This window comes from Adelges cooleyi, unplaced genomic scaffold, assembly GCF_023614345.1.
Source record: "Adelges cooleyi isolate 19-005CV unplaced genomic scaffold, UGA_ACOO_1.1 ACOO_flye_CR_arks_rails_tigmint_CR_PRNA_376, whole genome shotgun sequence".
NCBI lineage: Eukaryota > Metazoa > Arthropoda > Insecta > Hemiptera > Adelgidae > Adelges > Adelges cooleyi.
In genome coordinates, this window is record NW_026096053.1 from 14,470,771 (window position 1) to 14,491,142 (window position 20,372).

General features: G+C 30.7%; 3 protein-coding genes across 6 annotated transcripts; 2 read left to right on the forward strand and 1 right to left on the reverse strand.

The window, feature by feature from the left end:
* The first annotated feature begins 74 nt into the window (after nt 1-74).
* Nucleotides 75-3,312, forward strand: LOC126840524 (protein odr-4 homolog). 3 transcript variants are annotated; one of them, XM_050576337.1, is made up of 10 exons: nt 75-254; nt 487-691; nt 766-918; nt 1,301-1,494; nt 1,562-1,748; nt 1,918-2,073; nt 2,143-2,274; nt 2,344-2,431; nt 2,516-2,701; nt 3,005-3,312. In XM_050576337.1, the coding sequence occupies exons 2-10, from the start codon at nt 596-598 to the stop codon at nt 3,163-3,165; spliced, it is 1,353 nt and encodes a 450-aa protein (XP_050432294.1). In that variant the 5' UTR covers nt 75-254; nt 487-595; the 3' UTR covers nt 3,166-3,312. The 3 variants fall into 3 exon arrangements, with proteins under 3 accessions (XP_050432294.1, XP_050432296.1, XP_050432295.1); XM_050576339.1 differs by having other exon boundaries at nt 75-231; XM_050576338.1 differs by lacking the exon at nt 75-254 and having other exon boundaries at nt 375-691.
* A 6,507-nt stretch (nt 3,313-9,819) lies between these two features.
* LOC126840558 (coiled-coil domain-containing protein 6) lies at nt 9,820-14,187 on the forward strand. Of its 2 annotated transcripts, none has more exons than XM_050576392.1 (8): nt 9,820-9,987; nt 10,192-10,428; nt 11,544-11,693; nt 11,781-12,013; nt 12,097-12,263; nt 12,384-12,656; nt 13,082-13,184; nt 13,425-13,548. In XM_050576392.1, exons 2-7 carry the CDS (start codon nt 10,213-10,215, stop codon nt 13,177-13,179), a joined length of 1,137 nt encoding a protein of 378 aa, XP_050432349.1. In that variant the 5' UTR covers nt 9,820-9,987; nt 10,192-10,212; the 3' UTR covers nt 13,180-13,184; nt 13,425-13,548. The 2 variants fall into 2 exon arrangements, with proteins under 2 accessions (XP_050432349.1, XP_050432347.1); XM_050576390.1 differs by lacking the exon at nt 13,082-13,184 and adding an exon at nt 13,696-14,187 and having other exon boundaries at nt 9,821-9,987; nt 13,425-13,558.
* Nucleotides 14,188-15,261: 1,074 nt separating this feature from the next.
* LOC126840557 (protein downstream neighbor of son homolog) lies at nt 15,262-18,860 on the reverse strand. The gene is made up of 9 exons (XM_050576389.1): nt 18,495-18,860; nt 18,155-18,389; nt 17,369-17,505; nt 17,036-17,279; nt 16,815-16,965; nt 16,580-16,746; nt 15,979-16,182; nt 15,730-15,916; nt 15,262-15,578 (listed from the first exon to the last, which is right to left on the reverse strand). Exons 1-9 carry the CDS (start codon nt 18,683-18,685, stop codon nt 15,409-15,411), a joined length of 1,686 nt encoding a protein of 561 aa, XP_050432346.1. The 5' UTR covers nt 18,686-18,860; the 3' UTR covers nt 15,262-15,408.
* Nucleotides 18,861-20,372: the final 1,512 nt, after the last annotated feature.

A 20,372-nucleotide genomic window follows, 5' to 3' on the forward strand; every position in this document is an offset into this window, starting at 1 on the left:
GGCTAACGAGTAGGTGTTATATATTGTGTATAGCCTATAGGTAAATAATATACATAATACTCAATTGATAGGTAAAAGTACATTGCGTTTTCACTTATGGGTGTTTTTTTATCATAAATCACAGTTTATTGACTGGACCACGTCGAAAATCGAGATACTTACCAGTTATCAGTTCGGTATCAATGTTTATATTTTCGTAGCTGACTAAAAGAGATAATAGTAACAAGAAACGTAAGCTTAAAACAAATTCTAAGGTTTGTTGTGTTACATTTTTAAACAATATTTTAAGTATAGTTTAAAGTTTCTACCTAATGTAAAATTCAGCTCGAATGAAATTCTAGTATTTGGTACTATCGTTTAAATGATTTAAATATCTTGCACTTTTTTTTATAGTTGAATACTCCTTTTTATTTGGTTAATATTCTGTACTTTAAATTAGTACATTTTTAATGTTGAAAATAACTTTGTATTAATTGTTACTTATAGCCTAAGCTGTATGACGTTTTATTATACGTAATTTTAACTACATTACACGTTTAACTCATGCGCCTGTGTATTTAAATATTTTTAATTAAAAATACTAATATACTGCAAAATGCCTGGGAAAGTATTTTTTGAAAAACATTTAGAAGGTGATCTGAAAAATTTAGTCGAAGATAATGTCTATATTCCTGGATTAATTATTGGACAGGTAATTTAAGTTATAATGCTAGCAGTGTATCTTTTACAATTTTCATATATTATCATATTTGTTGTCAAATTTAGGTCATAAACGACGACTATCATGTTGTCCATTTGATGGCGATAACTACATGGGATGATAATAAAAGACCTAGCCATAAACCAGACACCTTGAAGTCTACTTCTTTGAACGGACTATCACAATTTTCTTCTGAAATATTCGACCGAACATTAGATGTAATGGAACAAATGCACTTTACCGGGCACCCTTTTTCACCATCTTGTAGTATTTTTTTATAAATATTGTAATATTATAATAATAATATAATAATCAAAAATAAAAATAAATAATTAACTAATAATACTGCAGCAACCACCAGCCCCCATTTATTGTTATACATGAGGAAGTATGCAATTTTCAAATAGCCATAATTGTTGAATTAGAGGAGCCCGCCAATTTTTTAATTAAAATTCATAATTAGCGTAAAAAATACTACAAGATGGAAAAAATAAATTGCAAATAAAATGGTGCCCAGTAAAGTGCATTTATGTCGACGTAAATTAATTATTTTATGTATTTTAATTAAATATAAAATATATACTATTTATATGTTTACAGGTAATTAACTTTTTACCTGGAGGCTCATATGTGTTAGGTTTTTTTATTATTATACCGAAAGATCTATCGGGTATTAAACCAGTGTCACTTGATTTTTTTCAATTAGATAATATTTTAAATGAATATGTATTGTTTAAAGACAAGAGTGAAACATGGAAGTATTTATTGCTAAACTATTCTAGTGTAAACAATAAGTTAGTATTTTACATTTACACGGTACTGACTTTCATAACTTAAATGAAATTTTTTTTTTTTCAATAGATCATGCTGCTACACTGTAGATATTAAAATACCGAATGATGCTAAATCAATAACGTACAAGGCGATAGACGTATCATTTAAATCGATGGAAAAAGAATGGATAACATTTGTTGGAACATTTAACTTTGATACATTAGAATCCCTAAATGTGTCTGGTGGACCAAAAGTATTGTCTTCTATACGCGAAGTAATTATATAGTTGTAAAATTACTAATATTACATTATATTGTTATTAAAAAAACAAATTTATGTGTATTGAAAAAATGATAACTTTAGATTTCAGTAACACGAATATAACTTATGAACATTTTGTTTGATAACAACGATAATATAATAAGCATTTTTTTTTTTTTTAGAATTTATTGGATCAACTTGAATCGATAACGGAAAAGTGTGTGTATTCGTTCAACGGACAAGTATATGATAAAAAAACAGTTATAAAAAATGTAAAAGTTAGCAGTAATACGGATAACGTATTGAAAAATGTCATTCATATAGAACTATTTAGAGAAGTATATTATCAATGTCAACTTTATTAAGTAAATTTTTAAATTAAAGTTAAATTATGTTACGACTCGTAGGTCGAGTCCGGCGAAGAAAGTAAAAATGCTTCGCTTAAAATAGTCAGAGGAAAAGGAAAGATTTTTATGTCTGGCCTTTGTAGTTTGGCTGTACCTTTTCATACCAGTGGAACTATTGACCAAGCCGTTAAAGTATATTTAACTTTAATATGTATATGTGTATATATTTTTTTTAAATTATTGTTATGGTGTTTTTTGTAGGCTATACGTCAAGATACTATCCGTACTTTTGCGACACGTTTAAAAATGCATTTGGATTCCTTTGTTGAAGAAGAATCTGAGGAAGAAGGTTCTTTTTAAAAAATACAATTATATCTGTATTTGTTTTAATTGTTGAGTAGTTATTGAATGTGTTGTTGGTATTGTTATTCAGATGATGTTGCTAACGTTGTTCATGAAACTCCGCGGCGTATACTAATTCTTAAAACCGATGGTTGTAGATTTCCTTTCAGCGATTATGTGTTTCCCGGTGAATGTCCCATAGAAACTCTAGACAATGCAGGAGATATATTGAATCTTCCAAAAAATAAAATGGAATTGTATAATTTATTGGAAAAAGGTTATTATTATTATTTTTTTAATAATTACTTTTTTAAAATTATGTTTAGAAGGCGAGGCTGATATCATATTAAATATTATCTTTGTATATGTATATAAATTACATTATTTACACTTAATCAATGATATGTTTTTTTTTATGTATTACTTTATTTAAAATTTTATACTATGATTTTTTATTTTGTTAGCGTAAATGTAATAACTATAATAAATTATAATAACTGTTGTCAATTTGATATTAGTTAGGTGCTAAGAGCTATATATGAGTAAATAATGTTTACCATATTTTTGTATTATATTTCAGGACGACAAACTAGCTACGACGAATTGTCAGACACTGAAGATTTACAAAAGGATGAAAAAATTGCTGGAACGTATGATAACGACACACAAATTGTCTGGTTCATAGTTGCTACTTTAGTTTTTGCTGTAATTTCATTGATCGTTAAAATATTGTTCATATAATACATATCCATAATATGATGTACCTATGCATCTATTTTTAAATCAAATTAAATTTACATTCCATACATGTAAAAAAATTATTTTTTTATAAAGTTTATTAATTATGTTAAAGACTAAAATATTAATAAAAAACTAATTTTGTTTAAATGTATTAATTAATAAAAATAAATACTAACAACACCTACTGCTTATCCTTTTTAATCCTATATATTATATTTCCACATTATTAATATGCGTAAAGAAAATAGTGAAAGTTTTCAAATTTACTAACGCCCGTACCGTGTGGGTATACAGAACTAAAATTTGTCTCGGTGGGCCATCTATAATATTCTAAAATCAATGCTATTACTTATAATATATAGATCCTATTGATATTTTTTTTTGTATTTTCTACCAAAAAGAGTATTGACAATAAATTGTTGCCTTGGATAGACAGGCATTTATTGCTATGTGAATTTTACATGAAAATTGAATTCTTATGTTCTTGTGTTGATATTTTGTATAAAGATAGTATTTACAATTATTATAATTTATAAACAACATGGTAATTTTAGTTAGGTTTAATATTACGCCTTTAATAAGTATAATACAGACCTATGTATAAGTCCTGAAATCTGATAACATTTTTGACATAACAATTTAATTGTTAAATACTTTTTTTATTTAATTCTTATAAGTTATATAAAATATTTGGGATTCCATACGAATGAGTCCAATTTACTTATTATCTCAACATCTGAAAAAAAACCTTATATTATTTTTACAGTACATAATACATTGATGCATGTTTGAAAATAGGGTCCGGTGAGTGGTGATGTGAGAGAAGGGAAGGCTCATGTCTAAGGCTAATGCTTTAAGAAGTTGGAAAGTACGTCAAAATCTTTCAGTAGGCATCTCTAATCATATCGTAGCCTTAATAAAATTATCCGTCCCTCTAAACTATACTTCTTAAATTGCATTAAAAAAAAAATGTAAAACCGCATTCCTAAATCCTAATAATTATAGAAATAATATACATATGATTTAAGATTAAAAACATAATTTATTTTTGTTCACTAATTAAGGCGTTGCGTCGTCTGCACCAGTGCAATGTCAAAAAAAGTAACAATGACATATCATATTATTTAAAAATATTTCCAAACCATTTTCATTAATATTTAATTAATTAAGTTTTGCATCTTTCATTTGATCAAGATTATTTTTATAATAAATAATTGTTTGAATAAAACGCATGTGCATACTGGACGAGCTACTATATACACACCCTTCTATCAACCACAATTACTCTGTCAATTAATTCAATCTAAATTAATATTAATAATGTAAATCAAATTTTGTGTTCAAAGAGATCCTTTATTATATAGGATCTCCTTGAACACAACATTTGCAAACCTTTGCTGACTCTACGTCTCTATGTGAGTTTTTAACTGCTGAAAACAATTCGTTTCTATGTTAACTTCTGCTTGTTGTTTGAATAACAAGACGTAGCAATTGTATATTGATAGTATATTAAAAGTCAATACTTAGATTTTAATATTATCAGCGAACAATATGCATTGTGTCGAAGCGTTCTGCAGATATATTTTACGTTAAAACAATTACTTTTTCGAACGACTTAAACATTACTGTCATGTTCTACCATAAGTTTGGACGTAACTTCAAGCTATTTCAAAAAAAAATCCGAAAGCGACCAATAACTCAAAAGGGGTTTCGCCTGGAGACTTGATGGTAGGTATTTCGAACACATACAGTTATTATATTATGTAACATAATACAGCAATATATTCTTCTCTCTCATTGTTATTTATAATAACTGTTTCAAAAAAAAAAAAGAAAACTTTTATAAGAAGACTTGAAATTTAAAAAGTTGGTGAATTCATTTAAGCATTTGAGAGTCTAACAGGGCGATTTCACATTTGGGCTTCAGAGTAGGTAATGCAAAAACCCAGCATGCTGTGTAGAAATCTCTTAATATATAATAATTTAGATATCAAATCTAAAGTCCAAATCCAATTATTACTAAATACTATTATTATGTTAAATTTTTTTTTTAGATTCAAGTGCAATTATTTACACGTGGCGGTCGATCATAAATTTCCCAATAAGTATAAATAATACGAAGTAACCCGTAAGCAAAACATGTAGTAATTTATTTTAAATATTAATAATAATTTAATTGTTTACAGCTGTAAGGGTCCGGAATTAACTACAGACGAAATAATTGTACTTAAGTTTCTCTGCTCAGTAAAATTCTTACATATTAAATTCAAAATAAAATAATTGAAAAAACATTTTTTTTATGTCTGGTTTGTTAATTCTAGACTTTTTCTAGTGCTTGATTTAGTATAAGTAATGTATTCCTCAGACGAATTTAAAAAAGGGAGTGTAATTATTGGAAATATTTTTTTTCAACTAAATCAATACATTTCTGAGTAATATATTCTGGTCTCACTTGGAAGTAAAATAAAGATACCTAGTAGTTACCTACGCTAAAATATCTAAACAATTGAGTTACTTCCCTCCCCTCCCCTCTACTAGTCAAGTACTGTGTGGATTAGGTCTATGTACGATGATGCCATTTTATTCTCAATTCTGACTTTATAAATTATTTTGGACAACCGCACAATTATAATTTATTAATTTAAGTAAATTTACACATTTTAGCACTAGTGTCATTTCAGATAATTGAACTAAACTACATTAACAATTTTTTCGTTTGTAACTTCTCACTTTCGCGTTGTGGTCGTTCTCGTTATTGTTCATAAACCTCTCACATTTTCTGCTAAGTAAAAATTAGTTACTTACTTTAAAATTTGCGTCCAGTTAATCAAGTCACAACATTTTGTACACCAACAAGATTTTTTTGTAAATCAAATTACCAATATCTATCCCGTGATCCTACTGGATAACCTCCTTCGTACTCTCTTATACGCAAAGTCTGTCGATACCGGGATATTTTAGTCATTAAGTTAGTCTTAATTTAGTCATTAAGTTAGTCATTAAGTTAGTCTTAAGTTATGCCCGGATCGACTTCGATGCGTAAGTCCACCATTGTCTGTTGCGTGGCCGCCCAGTCTGTCGATACCGGGATATTTTAGTCATTAAGTTAGTCATTAAGTTAGTCTTAAGTTATGCCCGGATCGACTTCGATGCGTAAGTCCACCATTGTCTGTTGCGTGGCCGCCCAGTCTGTCGATACCGGGATATTTTAGTCATTAAGTTAGTCTTATTAGTCATTAAGCTAGTCTTAAGTTATGCTCGGATCGACTTCGATGCGTAAGTCCACCATTGTCTGTTGCGTGGCCGCCCAGTCTGTCGATACCGGGATATTTTAGTCATTAAGTTAGTCTTAAGTTATGCCCGGATCGACTTCGATGCGCAAGTCCACCATTGTCTGTTGCGTGGCCGCCCAGTCTGTCGATACCGGGATATTTTAGTCATTAAGTTAGTCTTAAGTTAGTCATAAGTTAGTCTTAAGTTATGCCCGGATCGACATCTATGCGTACTTAAGTCCACAATTGCTTGAAACGCCCCTACCACACATTTCTGGTGGTTGTACAGTAAATACAATTTGAGCATCATCGTAGATGGAGATACCACATTAAAAAAAACGAGCCAAATACTCTACCTCATAGGTGGTTTGGAAACGAGTATACAATCCCTAATACGAAGTAACCGGCAAGCAAAACATGTAGTAATTTATTTTAAACATTAATAATAATTTAATTATGTACAGCTGTAAGGGTCCGGAATTAACTACAGACGAAATAATTGTCCTAAATTTCTCGGCTCAGTAAAATTCTTACTATTTAAATTCAAAATAAAATGATTGAAAAAACATTTTTTTATGTCTGGTTTGTTAATTCTAGACATTTTTCTAGTGCTTGATTTGGTATAAGTAATGTATTCCTCCTTATTGACGTCTTCCAATAAGGTACACCAACAAAATTAAAAAAAAACTAAAAAAAATCATTGGCGTGTCCATAAGCCTAAGCAGGCGATAACGATAATATCACGTATTTATTATTATTTAATTCTATTTTAGGCTTTAAAGTTAAAAGACAACTTACATCAAAATATTTTTCTTTTTTTTACATCATTTTCAGGAATACTTAATATCGTTAATTATTAGGACTTAATAACAATACATTTATGATCATAGTTGTAACCTGTGTAAAAAACGACCTTAATATGTATATATCTTATATAAGATATTTATCATTATTTAATCAAATTGAACCGCTTATGCGAATACAAATGTGTGAAAAAAATCTTAATGGTGTTTATTTAAAAAAAAAAAAAAGTTTCTAATGTCTAAATCTTTGAAGAATCCGGGAAAGGTCGTAGAGAGACAAAAGTCTAAAGGACAACCGAGTAGGGTAATCATATTTACATATCTACAACAACACAAGTCTTCGGTGGTCAGTAAATAATATATATTTTAAAAAGGTATAAATATTAAGTTGTATGACACGAGACTGTGGGCGGCAAGTAACCGGATACGTAGAGATATTGAAAAAATATGAATGTTCGTGTTTTATAACTTTTACAAGTCAAGAAATAAAATTCTGCACACAACTTCCCATATAGGGCAATGCAAATCTTAATGATTACGCATTACCGATTAATCATTACCTTTCATCCAATAAGAGCAAACGTTGACAAGAAAGTTGGATACAAATTCTGTTACCTATAGCAAACTTTTAAATCTATTTTCGACTCGATATACCCTGTTTGAAAGTCTGAGCTGAATGTCGTAGATGGAGACGTGATATGCTACAATATTTAGCGAAAAAAATGGGTTCCGGGTAAACGAATTTCATTAATTTCATTATGGAATGTCAGGCCTCATAGAAAGTCATATACAAGTCTATATTGTTTATATTATAGATATCTACTTTTTAACAACTCTTATGATCTATGCTATTATATAATAAAAAATTAAGCGTTTCTATACTAAAAAGGTAGTTTATGTGTAGATTATTGAAATCCCTTTTCTTTCACTCCCAAATTTTTATTTGACTAGTACACGTTAATCCCAACTTTATCTACTTATTAATAAGTATAGATTCGATTAATATGTAACTATTAGTATAGAAGTAATAATTAATTTGAACTTAACTCAAGGTAAATTTAATTTAAGATAAATAAAGCTAAGCAGGTCCCATTATAAGTTTGTCATTTTTTTTTTTTTTTTGTTAGAGGGAGATAGACATAAACACTGAACAATGTTTTTTAAGATACGAACCTTAATAAACAAATATTAACCGAATGTATTATTTATTTAGTACAAAATAGGAAAATATTCAAAAACATACATAATGCAAAACAAATTCTTTAATAGGTATATTTTATGGCTCCGACAGTAATCTTAGAAACAATTTTAAATTTTCTAGTGTAAATCAATAATTATGGAGATGTTCACCTATATGGCCGAAACTACTTTTTTCTTAAATATTTCCTATATAAAACTCCTTTAAAACCACACACTTTCAATTTCATTGACAACCATTTTTTCACCACTTGAAATTTAATATTGAACATTTTGACATCCAATATTATAATAAAATATCGACTACATCTTTTATACAACAGGTTTAAACGACAGTGGTGATTTTGGAAAGGTGGCCCAACCGAATGAGGGCCAAAACCACCCTCGTAGATCCAGATTTTTAAAATTCCAAAATTATTGGAAATGATTTTGACCCACCTAGTGAACTGTGGTGCCAGCTAAAAATAAGAAAACACTTAATATGATAAGTGCTATATTTTAAATTAGATCTGTCTATAAATATTGTAGGATATGTATGCTATTTACATCAAGAAGTAATCAACCTCGCTCGTTTTTTTTTAAATTCCATAAACGTCTTTATTTACAATTCAGAGAGGAAATCATTTTTAAATCTAATACCTACCTACCTACCTATCTCGATAATAAAATGTTGTCTATTTTGTTCATTTAACTTTAAAGCAGAATAAAATATAAGTGTACCTACTGCCCAAAACGTGCTTTACTTTACATTTCAAAGCAACCTTTGTTTTGATTTTATTACACGTTGTTGTATTATTATGTTACATTAAAAATCATTATTCGACATCGGACATTTTTCGTTGTAGTCTTTCTCGACTCATTTAATAATATTTCAAGTCGAATCGTCGAAAATAAGCAAAAATACCTTTTTTTCGATAATCAGTAACCAATATTTAAAGGAGACAATAGATAGTTATTATTACTATTTTCCAAAGGCACAATTAGAGGGGGTAGGGGGACTTTAGCACTCCCGAAAAATTCAAACCCATTCCTTGATTTGTACGCATATAATAATATTAATAATGTACATACTGTGTTCAAATTTTTGATTTTAGAATATTTTTGTTTTCAACGATATATAAAGTGTTTTATGTCTAATGGTTTGATGATGAGAATTACGTTTAGTTTAGATTTACATAACTTTATCACCCTCTAAAATGTAGGCATAGTTGTGCCTATAGCCTGCCGAATTAGCAATTTACAGTTGAATTTTTTTTTTTTTTTTAATTGGACATCTCCTGGGTGAACAGTGCAGCCACACTGGGGGAACATTAAGTTAATTTTGAGGTTACGTACGGATTATTGGAATTGATCATACTGTCGAAAGTTCGCCTTACTGCTTGTTATTTTTTTTTTTTTCATTCGAAGATTTTATTATTTATTTGCATTTTGCCAGAATGTGTTGTGGTGTAATTTTTTGCATCCGTAATGTGTGGATAAACTAATATTGTTTTGAGTTTGATCGTGTTCACGCTTTGCGGTTACTTTTGCAGACTATCCGGCCACTTCCGGTATGTTGACATAGTGTGTTTGGCGTGAGTACGCTGAACACTATACATTACAATACAGTCGTGAACTGATACTTAGACTATGTATTATTATCATGAATAATTAGTTTAGACATACAATTATCGTCTTGTCCATTCAATCAATACTCCAAGCTTACCATGGGGTACCATATATTTTACTTGTGCTCTATGTTCGTTGGTTTGTAGGTTTGTAAATTTACACCAGAGATGGCTGACAGTGCGAGCGAAAGTGATTCATCGTCCATCGACGGAGGCCCTATAATGATGCCTCCGTCGCCTATTACTAGGGAACAGATGCAGAAACGAATCGATTCTCTACAACAGCAGAACCGGGTGCTAAAGGTGGAATTGGAAACGTACAAGTTAAAAATGAAAGCCATGGATGAAGAATGCAAGCGACTTAGAGAAACTTCCGTTTATATTGTAAGTTGACTAACGAATAAGTATGCATATCATACATGATGGTTGTAGAATGGCAAATGACATAGTTTGTGAAGGGAGAAGGTTTTAACTAGAGCTTCTTATTGCACGTATAGTCATAAAAAATGTGTTTCCGAACTATTGAATTATTATGTTCAATTTGTTATGTTATGTTTGTAAGCTCTAGTTTCAACCAATACCTCTAAGAACTTAATGGATATGTACATAATTGATTATATTTTGCATTTAAAATATTTTATAATTATTCATTGCAACCAACAGAAGAACATTTATAGAAATGATTAAACTATTCTATTTGAAGTTGGGCGTATGGTTATAATAGTTACTTTGTTTTTTAAATGGCTAACAAAGTAGTCCTAATTATTATTTTTGTATTAAATCAATTAATAAGAACTCGAACCACTCAATAATAATGCTATTTGTAAAGACTTTCTGGAATTACCAACATTTATATACCTTTTATAAATAAAATTCAACTACATGTATTTTATATTAAATCTATTGAACCATTAATTATGTTAATATTAATATAACTATCTTATCTTGCAATTGATTTGTACTTGCTTCGGCAGTACATATACTAAAATTAGAATTCCTAAATAATTGTTGATACTTTTCAGTTGTTGTCTTACCTCACCATTATTCAAACGTGAAATGTTCTCACTTATTTGCATATTAACATAAAATGGACGTGGGAACTATTTCTTCATTAAATTAACTATCTTACATTGTTATATGAAAGTTTTCATCATTGTGTGATGTGCATGTATGCATATTTAAAATCCATTATATAACTCGCAACTATCTTCATACAACTTGTACCCAAAAGAGCCATTGTCAGTTTTTTGTAATAACGAGTTAAATCACTACTTAAACAAACAAAATAAAACATTCTTTTATGTTGTGTAAACAACTACTGATGCAAAAATTGAAAAAGTTTATGTAATTTTGATTACAAAACCTTCCGTGAAAACAAATATTTTAATGGTCATTTGCCAAAAGTTTCAAAAAATACAGATTGGTCCTTTTAGACCAGGGTTAAACATTCTATTGAGGTATGATAACGTATACTTAGAATGTTATTTTTATTTCTTCAGCAAGTACGTGCAGAACAAGAAGAAGAATTCATTAGTAATACATTACTGAAAAAAATACAAGCCCTTAAAAAGGAAAAAGAAACATTAGCTCATCATTATGAACAAGAAGAGGAGTGTTTAACAAATGATCTTTCCCGGAAACTGACTCAGGTTGGTAATTATTATTAGCTTTTTTTTTTATAAACAAGATATAATTTATTCCATCTATAATGTATTAATTTTTTTTTAACTTAACAGCTACGTCAAGAGAAATGTAAATTAGAGCAAACGCTCGAACAAGAACAAGAGTGTTTGGTTAATCGCCTAATGCGTAAAATTGAAAAACTCGAAGCTGAAACTACCACTAAACAATCTACGTTGGAACAATTAAGAAGAGAAAAAGTAGATTTAGAAAACACTTTGGAACAAGAGCAAGAAGCTTTGGTAAATAAATTGTGGAAACGTATGGATAAACTTGAAGCCGAAAAAAGGTAATTTTTTTTTCAATACAATTTTTTATTATATTGTACTTACATTGTGCATTGAATATAAACAAATTTTTGATACGTTTTAGACAATTACAAATAAAGTTGGATCAACCAATTTCCGACCCAGTATTACCAAGAGATCAAGTTGGACCTAATAAAGGTGAAATGGCCACGAATATAAGTGCGCATTTGCAACATTTACGTGGCGAAGTCACCAGATTACGTCACCAACTTGATGTTTCTAAAAAAGAAAGTATGTTAGCGTTCTATTTTTTTTATTAGTAAATACAAATAATGAGAAACTTATAAAGTTTTTTTGATTTTTAGTACTTGTATTGTTTTATTTAATGTGTCAATTAATTATTGATTATAGATTCAAAAAAAATGGAAAAAATGGCTAAAGAAGAACGTCAAGTACGTGAGGATAATTTACGCTTACAGCGGAAATTACAACTCGAAGTAGAAAGACGAACCGCATTATGCCGTCATTTATCCGAGTCTGAAAGTAGTTTAGAAATGGAAGAAGAACGTCAGTATAACGAAATGGCTTCGAATCGATGTCGGACATCATCGAGCCCCCTTCCATATCCACATTCTCCGTGTCAATCCAGACCTCTTAGTCCGGGATCTGCAGCCGGAACTCCAGGTACGGTTTATAATATATTATATTATGTGTGACAAACTAATATTTATATTTAAATAAAAAAAAAAGTATTTATTATTACTAATGTTAATCAGTGATCCGAAATAAATGCCTATTTGACTCCATTTGGTGTTCGTTCCAGACAAATCAATTGTATTTGTTCCTTAAATTATTTAAACAATAATTAATTTACCTCGGAGCAAAGTACAGAAGGAATGAATACATTTTGTTTGCTCCGGAACTTAACTGGAGATTAGAGTAAAACATGGAAAAAACCCGGACCCCTGATATTAATGATATAATTGAATTACATTTTTTGTAGTAATACTTAAAATACATTTTAGTTTAAATAAGTAAATGCCTGCTATTTGTACAATCAGGTTCTGTATGTATGTTCAATATGTTACTTCTTTTTTATTGTACGATAGATGCGTCTGAAGCGGGTAGTGTGACTGCATCACCGGAGCAGAAAAAAAGAAAGTGCGGTGGTGGAGGTGTAGACGATGAGTGTTTTGTCCACCCATGAGTTGTGTAAGTAGAGGGCAGGTAGTTTTTTGTTTAAAAAAAAAATATATAATAAAACCATTAGAGCAGAGATTATAAAAAGTGATACATAAATAAATTAGTAATGCATTGATAGTACTTTTGTAGGCATTTACTTTTAAGTGCATTAAATTTTATTCAAAACGCTTTGAAGTTTGTTCTTAAAAAACTAGTACAGTCTAATTATGTGTGTTTTTAATTTTATTAAACTGTTGCTTTATTTTCCAGGTGTGTTTCGAGGCGAAATCGGTGTATTAGGCTATACAAATATGAATCGTTGCTATGCTTGTGGTCAAGCCGTACCGTCCACCAATCTCGTCATTGGAGCAACATCCTCACCGTTATGTCCCACTACACAAGTGGTATGTAATTAAAGTTTATATTATAGCGCTAATAGTTGATTTTGTTTAAATTAATATATATTAGAATTTTATAGTTTTAAAAAAACCATTAGGTATTTCTTTATGCATTTATTTGAATTTCAATCTTTATTGTGCAGATAAATCAATCCCGAACCTTATCATTGGGCCGTGTGGGTAATGAACGCTTTATCAAGCCCATCGTGCCACTCGCTGCCAATATTACCGGTGGCGGTATACCAACTGGTTCACAGATACCATCACCCAATCCGCCTCCACCATCCACTTCGCCCGCAACACTAATGGATTCAGCCAAGTACTAGTATCATCTTTAAAATTAGATAATCATTTTATTACACTCATGTTATTTCTATTAAGTAGTTGTAGTAATATGTTCATTTGCTTCTTTTTTTTTTTTTTTATCTCAATTTATTAATTAAAACCTAAGCTCATAATTTATGTATTCCTATAAATCGGCTAGGCACTAAAGTGAAATAATTGTATTAAATTGTTCAAAAAAATAACTATTTATGTAACAATTAATACAATTGTTTAAATTTAAAGCGCCATTAACAATGTTCTTAAGGTCTATTTTTACATAAATATATTATAATACTGTTTGCCATTGAAATCTATTAATATTATATTATGTAAGTTACATTATTTGTTCATTCCTGGTTTTAACTGGGTAACATTCAATAATATAAAATAACTTATCATTATTCAGTTTTAATCCGATTGTCTATATGTATATATTTATCCTAATATTTAATAAAATAATTATTATTGTTTCTTATAAACAGCGTTTTGGTAATATATTTGTATAATGTTGTTTTAATATTAAGTGTATTATTTGATTTTAATTAAATATTTGAATTATATTTAATTCAAATTAATATGACTGGTGTATCGACTACGGCTTAAAATTTGTTTTTTTTTCAGCATTGATAATGTGTAATTAAAAACGATGTACTATGAATTTGATGAAATTCGTGTTAGAATGTTATTATTTATTTATTTTTTCTTATATAATAATGGTGTGATAAATCTAACAATAATGTTTTATGGACACCTAATGGATAATTTATTATTGTTATTTGTAATTTTTTTGTTTAACCGTTTCCTTATATGAGAAGACAAAAATGTTTGTCTGAACAAGAAGAATAAACTTATTGAATTTATTAAAATTTCACTGTAATTTTATATACAACTAATTGAAAGTGTAATGATATTAAACAAAACCTGCATACTTTAATTTACTTATTAGTCAATGGTCCACATTCAATATAATTTTCCTGTAAAATCGTTATTTATAATACCGCATAGTGCATCTTGTATATGTATAGTTTATAAACCAGAAACGACTTCTAGTGATACAATAAAGAAGCACATGCGATGCCAATTTTTTAACCTTAGTATTTTTAAACTGATCGCAACTAAGTTATAAATGACAAGTGGTTCGTAATAAATTATTTGTATTGTCTAAAAAATTATTTTTAATTTATAGTTTTTACCGTTTACATTATCCTAAGTACTTGTCACCTCTCCGTTACCACTGGCTGGCTTTCATTTACTTTAAAGTGACTTCGGTATTATTTAAAGAAATAAATAGACTAACACCCGTTAAACCAAAGTAACACGTACACAGTTGTGACAGCGCAACTGATGATTTGAATTATTAATTTCTAAATTTATTTTAAATAAATATATTACATTTAGTTTGATCCCTAAATAAGATATGGTCGACATTTTAAATATATACATAAAAAAAAGTGGATTGACTAACAAATATTATAAAATGTACATAAAATAACGTCATTGCATCGAATGTATAAATATAAAAAAAAAAAATATCACGATATAAAATAACCGTCTTCTTTAGTATATTTGACACTGTCAAAAGCTTTAGTGTTTGTCGAACAAAACGTTTGTAAGACCGTTTTTCTGAGGCCGCAATCGCTCAGATTTTGTTGGCCAAATAGATGAATTGCATTTTCTTCGGATTTTTGACTTTTGACTGGTTCTAAAATGAAGAAAAAAAAATTGTATTAATTCAAGTAGGAGCAGGCGAGACATCGGAATGCACATTGAACAGGTTAAAACCACTAGACAGAAGAGATTGATTGCAAATTTTTAAATTTAACACATGCTATAACTTCAATTGGTAAATATACCTTTCTTGGATTGCGAAGCTAATGTAAACGGCTTTGTACTGTCCAAGTTGGCAAACGTAGCTGTAAATTTCTTTAAAGAACTGGACAACAAGTCGCAAAAATTATGAACCGCGTCCGGCATTACTGGACCTTTGACTTCAATCGAATTGTAACTTTGACCATCCACTTTGACGGTGCTCTGTCTAACCTGAAACCGGAGTAAAAAATTATGATCTTTTTCAATTTTGCGCAATAATCTGAAGTGTATACTTTAAGAGGTGTCAAGGTGGCTCCGGTAAACGCGACCGGAGCTAAAAGCGTGGGTGGGATTCCTGCGTGAGGTCCAGTATTTGAAACCGACGAGCGGCAATTGATTAACCAGTTAAACAAAGCTTGAGCTTCTACTCCAGTCACGCAGACTAACGATTCTTTGGTTTGGTCAATTTTTCGTTGACGGCCAGACACGAGCTCATTCTGAAAACATACGACACACAAATAATAAAATAATGCTTCGTATTAGGGCGCATCGATGTTATTAAAAGTAAAGATGTATTTAAATAAAAACTCAAATAATATAATATAATGAATTGAAAGAACAAATGATTATCAAATTATTTAAATACATTTTCAACTTCAGGTCTAAATTGTTTGTTAATTACATTAATATTTCCATTTGTATTTAAATAGAAAATTATATTGATTATTTATTTTTAAATAGGCTTATATTAAAAAAAAATTAACTTGAATTAATTATTTTGATAATTGTTAATAATGAAAAATATAATTTGATTTAGTATTTGAATTTTTCAAAAATAAAGCCCTGGTTTGATTCCCATTAAAATCAAATCAACCACCAAGTGGGTGTGTGTACCTGGGAACTCTGTAAACGTTTTATTTCAGACTGCTCGGCTCCCATTGTTTCCAGCCACCGTTCGGGTTCCTCGTCTTCACCGAATTTAGCGTTTTCAGATGTCTTTCCAGCATAGAGTTCACTACCGTTTTCATCTTCTTCCAACAACGGCATTGTAAACTCTATATCTGTTGAAATTTATCAAAGATATGTATTATTATAAATATTAACGAAAACCTTCTTCTTAAAGGAATACCTTCTCGCCGCAAGACATCTCGAAGACCTTGAGTGGTCGGATATATCATAGCGTTTAGTTCTTCGTAGCCGCCGATGGTAGAGGCTCGAAAAGTACAGGTAAAAGCGTTGGCAAGCACATAGAAGAAAGGACATTGATTAGCTCGAACAAGCTAAAGAAGTAAAAAAAAAAAGAAAAAAGAGATTAATTTTGACACCAAAATTATTTGCCGATTTTTTTACCTGAAATAACGATCTAAAACTATCTATCCAATGGGTGAATAGGGACTCTCTGAACACTGAATTGGCGTTAACTGACGGAACATTGTTAGCCGAATCTCTAATCGCCGTGCGAGGACCTCGATGAATAAGATCTACCCAAGGTAAAGAAGGGTGTTGCCATGCCATACAACACTGATGGAAACGACTATTTGGATTAGTATCTAGTGAAGTTTCACTGTGCTCCGTATCCAAACATCTAACAAACCTTTAGGAATAAATACATAATAATATAGTACTGATCTAATAAGATATATAGTAGTAAATATATATATATATATATATATATATACCAACCCAGTTGTTGCCGATGCTTCTTCGCACGTTTTGATTTTTTGACTCCACGGGAATGAATTTGGTGACAAAAAACGTACTTTAGTACGCAATGTCCAATCGAGCGGCAAACTCGGTTCTCCGGTGATTTCTTCAACATTCTTAACATAAAAATAATATCAGTACAACACTTCTAATTTTTCTATGGTTTTTTCCAATTCAAAATGTACAATCATTATAATGCAAGTGCGAGCGAGGCACTGTACAGAGACCCACAATTTAATCTGTATGTAATTTAATACTGTTACTATATAATTTGGGACTTATTGTTTTATTTATTGTAATTATTTGAAAAACACCCGAGATGTGAAACTTCCAGATATGAAGTCCTAAACTGTATTTTTATTTCCTCAACAATACACGGATAAAAATTTGGATCAATTTTGATAATTATTTTTTGTTATTTAAGAATTTGTGTTTTGTAAAAATCGAAATTACTATATTTATTTTGATAATTGGGCTTTTCTAGAAGGATGGACTTACACAAGTACAATAAACTATTTGTCAGCATTTTTTTACTTTTACATTGAAACTATTGTAATGTTGTATATTGTACTTTATTTGTGTTAATCATACATTCAAAGTTGGTCTAATCGAAACAAACAATTACATAATATCTTTTGTCACCAGTTTGACATGACAAGTTTAAGCATAGTTTAGCGTATAATTCTAGTATATACTTAAATGTTTAGCCAAACTGATGTGTACTGCTGTTAATAAATTATCACATACATATATTTATACACTTACATGTTCAACGATAGTTACTGGTTTAATTGTTTGACGTAATACATCTGCAAAAGATATGACGCTCTCGTCCAAAGGTTGACATTGCAAACCGCTCGATACGGACGGCACAGACTCACATTCGCGTAAGAGTTTCGACAGATTCGACGAACAAGCGTTGTCGTCTTCACACTCGATACGCGATCGTTTCAACACGGCTCGCGTGTCGGCCTGTTTGTTTTTGACAGGCGTCTTTCGCCTTACGACACAGAAAACAAAACAAAAAAAAAAAAGGTGATTATAGTTTTTACACACCGTACTGTAAAGTATTTGAACCGTTTGTCAGCTGAGCTGTGTCCGTTACCTAAATGGGTTTTTTGCAGGCGACCGCTGGCCGGTCTGGCAGTTGGCCGCAACGGCGGACGACGAAGCGTCCATCGATTTTGAAAATCGACTTTGCAAAGCGCGCTTTTTCATTTTCATCCGGTGCAGTCTCATCACGTCTTCCGGACGTTTCCATTTTGGCGGTGTAGAATTACTGTCCAGCTCCAACATGATTTATTTTTCACCGTGCTGCACACAAAATGTCCCTAACTCGGCGGCAATATTCGAGTACACTCAAGTCCCAAGTCCTATCACCTAAGCACACTACTACCTACCGTCCAGAACGAAGTGCACCGTGCACGGTGCACACTTGTGACTTGTGACTTGATAAATACAATACCCGTTATCAAACGTCAAACGACGGTTGATATTAGATTTCAAACGTTCACTCCCATTCGCCAGTATCGTTATCATTGTAGGTTTTGATTGGTCCTTTTTGTTATCAGAACAAAAACCAAAGGTAACAAACATCCGCAGTGATTCCAGACTGTCCGGTACCGCTCACCGTTCGCCTGGCTATACGGTTTTATGTTACAACATACTACACTCGACGCATTTTTTTTACAATTTATGTTACACAGTAAACTTTAAAAAATAATAGAAAAGGTAGGCGCATTGGTATATGGAAAAAGACTTCAATGAGGCGAGAGAAGGGACAAAATCAAATTTGTTTCGCCTAACGTCGCCCAAGAGACATGCCATCAACGTAAAAAGACTGCGAGAAGGGTTTAAAGTGTATTATTCAGTAGATTTTGTAATATTAACGTAACTACAAGGGGGACCGAGGAATTTCGGACCTTTTAAAAACTTTGAAAGCTCCCCGACGTTTTTAAAAAAAAATTATAAACACGGACATTGACAATTTACCCAACACCGCAGGCGGCTTCGTCGGCAGTCCAATAGTCACCAAAGAAAACGTGTAAACCAAACTACAAAACGAGCGCATCAATTTTTGAGCTGTAAGTACGCTGCGATTTTAAAAGAGTGTTGCGACCACGTCGTGGTCATGTGGTCCGTTTGCCGGCAAGCTCAAGATTCAGTGTGTTTAGAAAAGTTCCTGAAAATATTAAACGACTCCGATCCTTCGGTTTTGCGCACGATTGACGCGTTATCGTTTTTTTTTTTACAATTTGTCTGCGGATACAGTGTACAAAACAAGCATCTTCGACTTGCTAAGACGTTTCAAAAGCTCCTACGACAATAGCATCACGTGGACCGACCGAAACGTGATGAGATGGTCTCCAGCAATCGAAAAACATATTTCGGAAATCGGACGAGTTTTATAAACAATTTTGCTATCGGGACCAGAGGTTTGAGACTGAATACATTCACCACTACATACCTTCAATTGACTTTAAAGGAGAAATTTTTATAATTCGAATTCTCAGATTAACAGATTTATATGCAGTATTTCGATATGACTAAATCCGTAACGTATTTCAGACCTTATAAATCCATATGTATAAATTGTTATTATAACAGTTTTTATATTAGAATATTATGATCCCTCCTTTTTCTTTTTATCAACAAAAATTTGATTAAAAAATTAATCTAAAAAGAACGTTTTTATGCGTCTTAAAAAGTATAAAATCACTCTCCGGGGGTGTTGATAACCAAATAGGACAGGTGAACTAGAAAAACGTGGGGCGCATCTTTCTACTTAGATATTAAAACCTAAGCTTTCACGCTAATGCATTAAGTTTTCTCTCATAATGCTGTCTCTCTAACCAAACGGATCAGAAAGTGATAGTATGACTTTTTATCGGAAATTAAATTTAATGGAGTTCCGTGCCACTTGCCTTAAATTTCATTGCAAATTGAAAATACTTAATTGCTATTCTCTCTAAAGTTTGTTTCA

Bases quoted from the DNA above. Each gene is read 5' to 3' on its own strand.
- LOC126840524 (XM_050576337.1), top strand. From the start codon at position 596: ATGCCTGGGAAAGTATTTTTTGAAAAACATTTAGAAGGTGATCTGAAA. The intron at 1,495-1,561 runs GTTAGTATTTTA...TTTTTTCAATAG, and splicing joins TATTCTAGTGTAAACAATAA to ATCATGCTGCTACACTGTAG. The intron at 2,074-2,142 runs GTATATTATCAA...TACGACTCGTAG, and splicing joins ATATAGAACTATTTAGAGAA to GTCGAGTCCGGCGAAGAAAG.
- LOC126840558 (XM_050576390.1), top strand. From the start codon at position 10,213: ATGGCTGACAGTGCGAGCGAAAGTGATTCATCGTCCATCGACGGAGGC. The intron at 10,429-11,543 runs GTAAGTTGACTA...TTATTTCTTCAG, and splicing joins GAGAAACTTCCGTTTATATT to CAAGTACGTGCAGAACAAGA. The intron at 12,657-13,424 runs GTACGGTTTATA...TTTATTTTCCAG, and splicing joins ATCTGCAGCCGGAACTCCAG to GTGTGTTTCGAGGCGAAATC.
- LOC126840557 (XM_050576389.1), bottom strand. From the start codon at position 18,685: ATGTTGGAGCTGGACAGTAATTCTACACCGCCAAAATGGAAACGTCCG. The intron at 18,390-18,494 runs GTAACGGACACA...CTGTGTCGTAAG, and splicing joins CCTGCAAAAAACCCATTTAG to GCGAAAGACGCCTGTCAAAA. The intron at 16,747-16,814 runs GTATTCCTTTAA...AAATTTCAACAG, and splicing joins AGATGTCTTGCGGCGAGAAG to ATATAGAGTTTACAATGCCG.